At 32.6% G+C, this 4181-nt stretch overlaps 1 protein-coding gene across 1 annotated transcript; it reads right to left on the minus strand.

The window, feature by feature from the left end:
• Nucleotides 1-3273: 3273 nt before the first annotated feature.
• On the minus strand, nucleotides 3274-3624 carry LOC110944676. Its single transcript, XM_022186328.1, has one exon. It carries the CDS (start codon nucleotides 3622-3624, stop codon nucleotides 3274-3276), a length of 351 nt encoding a protein of 116 aa, XP_022042020.1.
• Nucleotides 3625-4181: the final 557 nt, after the last annotated feature.

The raw sequence follows: 4181 nt of genomic DNA on the forward strand, positions 1-4181 counted from the left end.
AGGTAAATTATTAAGAGGCGCTATTTTAATTTTATATATTAATAAAGGAATAATAGATTTTAAAAATCTTAACTATTAGTTGTTGGACGGAAACGGTCTCAACTTCAAAAATAACATGTGATGGTTCCACTTTTTCATGTATTGTAAACTAGTCGACTTTTACTAAACCGAAAAGAATAAGGGGACAAAAAGACTTTAAGGTTCTGTCAGTAAAAGTCCATTAATTTACAATATGTGAAAAGGTGAGACCATCACTGGTTATTTTTGAAGTTAAAATCGTTGTCGGCCAACAACTAATAGTTTGGATTATTAAAATTCATTATTCTATTAGTAAATCATGTTAGATATTTTCAAATTTTCATAACATACAATAATATTTTTGTTTTTAGACTAGTTTTTTTGTCTAGTTAACCAAACTACTTAGCATATATTATTCCTAAATCCTAAAGGTTTGGGGTTTTTTACTTTTAACCTATATATTCTAAAACATTTATATAGAAAAAATTAGGACCGGTTAATTTATCGTTATAACTAAGGTATTCATTTATCGATAATAATTTATTGATGTATAGTGTACTTTTAATTTTTGGGGTTTTTTTACACAAAAACTAATTGTTTAGCGATACTAGTTTTATCCAGATGTAGTTCAATGTATTAACTTTATGTATATTTAGTTAATAAGTACATACACCATTTTTTTAGGGTCAATCTATTTGGACACCTTATCTGCCTATTTAGACACCCTTTGCCTCGTATAGGTCTCGTATAGGCCTATACGAGGCGTATAGGGTTACATCAAAATCAGTGCCTGACTCATGTCACTTCTGGTTTGACCCCTTCAAGACGCCTCGTATAGGCCTATACTGGGCGTATAGGACCCTTCGTATAGGCCTCATATGTGACCCTTTGCCCCTTATATGCCTCGTATAGGCCTATACTGGGCGTCTTGAAGGGTTTTTTTTTTTTTCTTTTTTAACAAACATTTTATACAATATTAATCGTTTTAGCAAACTTTTATACAAAAACAAGTTTTTTTATTTTAAATAATTAATATTAGGACCCCTCGTTGGTTTTTTTTAGTTGAAAAATAGATGTTTTGGTAGGGTAATTTGATTGTTTTTTGAGGGTGATGTTTTTTGAGTAAAAAAATGGTGTATAGTATAAGTCTAGTATAGGTCCCATATAGGTCTTGTATAAGCCTATAGGCCTAAACGGGACCTAAACCACACCTATAGTCCTATACGAGTGTTGTATCTTATCCAATAGTCTAATATCGTATTGTATTGTATCGTATCATATCGTATCGTATCGTATAGTATAGTATAGTATAGTGTAGTATAAGTCTCGTATAGGTCTTGTATAAGCCTATCGTGTTGTATCGTATCGTATAGTATAGTATAAGTCTCGTATAGCTCTCGTATAGACCTATATGGGACCTATACGAGACTTATACTATACACTATACGATACAATACGATACCATACTATACGATACTATCGTATCATATAGTGTAGTATAGGTCCCTTATATGTCTTGTATAGGCCTATCGACGTATACGGGCGTTGTATCGTATTGTATAGTGTATAGTATAAGTCTAGTATATGGCCCCTATAGGTCTTGTATAAGCCTATAGGCCTAAACGGGACCTAAACCACACCTATAGTCCTATACGAGTGTTGTATCTTATCCAATAGTCTAGTATCGTATTGTATTGTATCGTATCATATCGTATCGTATCGTATAGTGTAGTATAAATCTCGTATAGGCATTGTATGGGCCTATGGATGTGGTATCGTATCCTATAGTATCGTGTTGTATCGCATCGTATCGTATAGTATAGTGTAGTATAAGTCTCGTATAGGTCTTGTATAAGCCTATCGTGTTGTATCGTATCGTATAGTATAGTATAAGTCTCGTATAGGCATCGTATAATTAATATTAGTGTTATTATAATTAATATGAGTTTCTTATAATTAATATTAGTGTTATTGATATTAATATGAGTTTTTTTATATTAGTGTTATTATAATTAATATGAGTTTTTTATAATTAATATTAGTTTTATTATAATTAATATGAGTGTTATTATAATTAATATGAGTTTTTTATAATTAATATGAGTTTTTTTTATAATTAATATTAGTGTTATTATAATTAATATGAGTTTTTTATAGTTAATATTAGTGTTATTGATATTTAAAAAGAGAAAACAAAAAAAAACCCTTCAAGACGCCCAATATAGGGCTATACTGGGCGTCTATGTGGACCAAAAGACCATTATACCCCTGAATTAGGCCTATACTGGGGGCAATTCAGGGGTTTAATGGTCTTTTGGACCCTTCGTATAGCCCCAGTATAGCCTTATACTGGGCGTCTATTATTATTTTTTTTTGTTTTCTTTTTTTTAAAAAAAGAAAACAAAAAAAAATAATAATAGACGCCCAGTATAGGGCTATACTGGGCGTATACGAGGGGGTCCAAAAGACCATTATAGCCCTGAATTAGGCCTATACTGGGGGCAATTCAGGGGTTTAATGGTCTTTTGGACCCTTCGTATAGCCCTATACTGGGCGTCTTGAAGGGTTTTTTTTTTTTTTTAACAAACATTTTATACAATATTAATCGTTTTAGCAAACTTTTATACAAAAACAATAAAACTTTTTTTAAAAAAACAACTCAAATTACCCCACCAAAACACCCATTTTTTTACTCAAAAAACATCACCATCCAACGAGGGGTCCTAATATTAATTATTTAAAATAAAAAAACTTGTTTTTGTATAAAAGTTTTGCTAAAACGATTAATATTGTTAAAATGTTTGTTAAAAAAAAACCCTTATATACGCCTAGTATAGGCCTATACTAGGCATATAAGAGAGGCAAAAAAGACCAATTTACCCCCAGTATAGGCCTAAATCAGGGGCTAAATGGTCTTTTTTCCCCTAGACGCCCAGTATAGGCCTATACGAGGCGTATACGAGGCAAATAAGACAAAATATGACATAATCAGAGATTCTCTTGGAAATTGAAAAAGGCTATACGCCTCGTATAGGTCTATACGAGGCGTCTTGAAGGGTGTCCAAATAGGCAATAAGGTGTGTAAATATGTAGACCCTTTTTTTAACATCCAAGGAAAACAGTTTATTGCCAAAAGAAGGGGCCAGCTAGACACTAGAAGTCCTGAAAAACAGAGAAAAGTATTACATAATCAAATCCTTAATATTGAAATCACACCATCGACCCCAGTTTAAATTCCCGACCTTCGACCTATGTTTAATCCATACAAGAATCTTCTTTAATTCCGTCTAACATTTTGGGGACCGCCTCCCATCTCCCTTCAAAAATCTTAGAATTTCTATATTTCCAAATTTTCCTCATCGTAGAAAACAGTACAACTTCAACCAATTGTTTCCACTGATTCGAGCCATTAAGAGATTTAACCGCATGAATAGCTTTAGCTTCTATAGACGACGGGTCGGGCCCGGTTAAATTTAACCAATTCCAAACATTCAACCAGATTGCTTTCGCCCACATGCATAAAAACAAAATGTGATCCGAGTCCTCTTCTTCCAAACCGCAACTACTACACGCAAGATCTCCAATTTGGACACTTCTATGAACCATTTAAATAAATTAAATGTATTATTTTGCAAATAAATAAATTAAAGAGAAAATTTCACTTTTGTTCTTTATGTTTACACTGAAGTTTGAAACGTGCCCTTTGAAACTTCCAAAAAACACATGTTTTGTATCACTTTATGTCCTTTCCACCAAACTGGGTTAATTTACTTAGGTTTATTTAATGCAAGGGTATAATTGTCATTTGAAGTTTTTACTCTATTTATCGCCCCCTATTTAACCACCGTATGCATCTTCTTCTTCAATTATTTTAGGGTTTCATAAGCTCTCTCTCTCTTATCATCTGCATCTTCTTCCTTAGGTCGATAATGGTGTTTTGTGGGTGTGGAAAGGAAGCAGCGATTCGAACATCAAAAACCTCCAAAAATCCAGGCGGTAAGTTCTATGGATGCCACGACAAGGTAAGTGTTCAAAAATTTGGGTTTTTTTTATGTACTGAACTTGCAAGAACAAGCATGAAGATAAGTGGGTTTTTTTTTGTTTCATTTCATTGTTTCAGAATAGAAAATGTGGGTTTTTTATGTGGATTGAACCACCAAAAA

This window comes from Helianthus annuus, chromosome 6, assembly GCF_002127325.2.
Source record: "Helianthus annuus cultivar XRQ/B chromosome 6, HanXRQr2.0-SUNRISE, whole genome shotgun sequence".
In the NCBI taxonomy this organism is placed as follows: domain Eukaryota; kingdom Viridiplantae; phylum Streptophyta; class Magnoliopsida; order Asterales; family Asteraceae; genus Helianthus; species Helianthus annuus.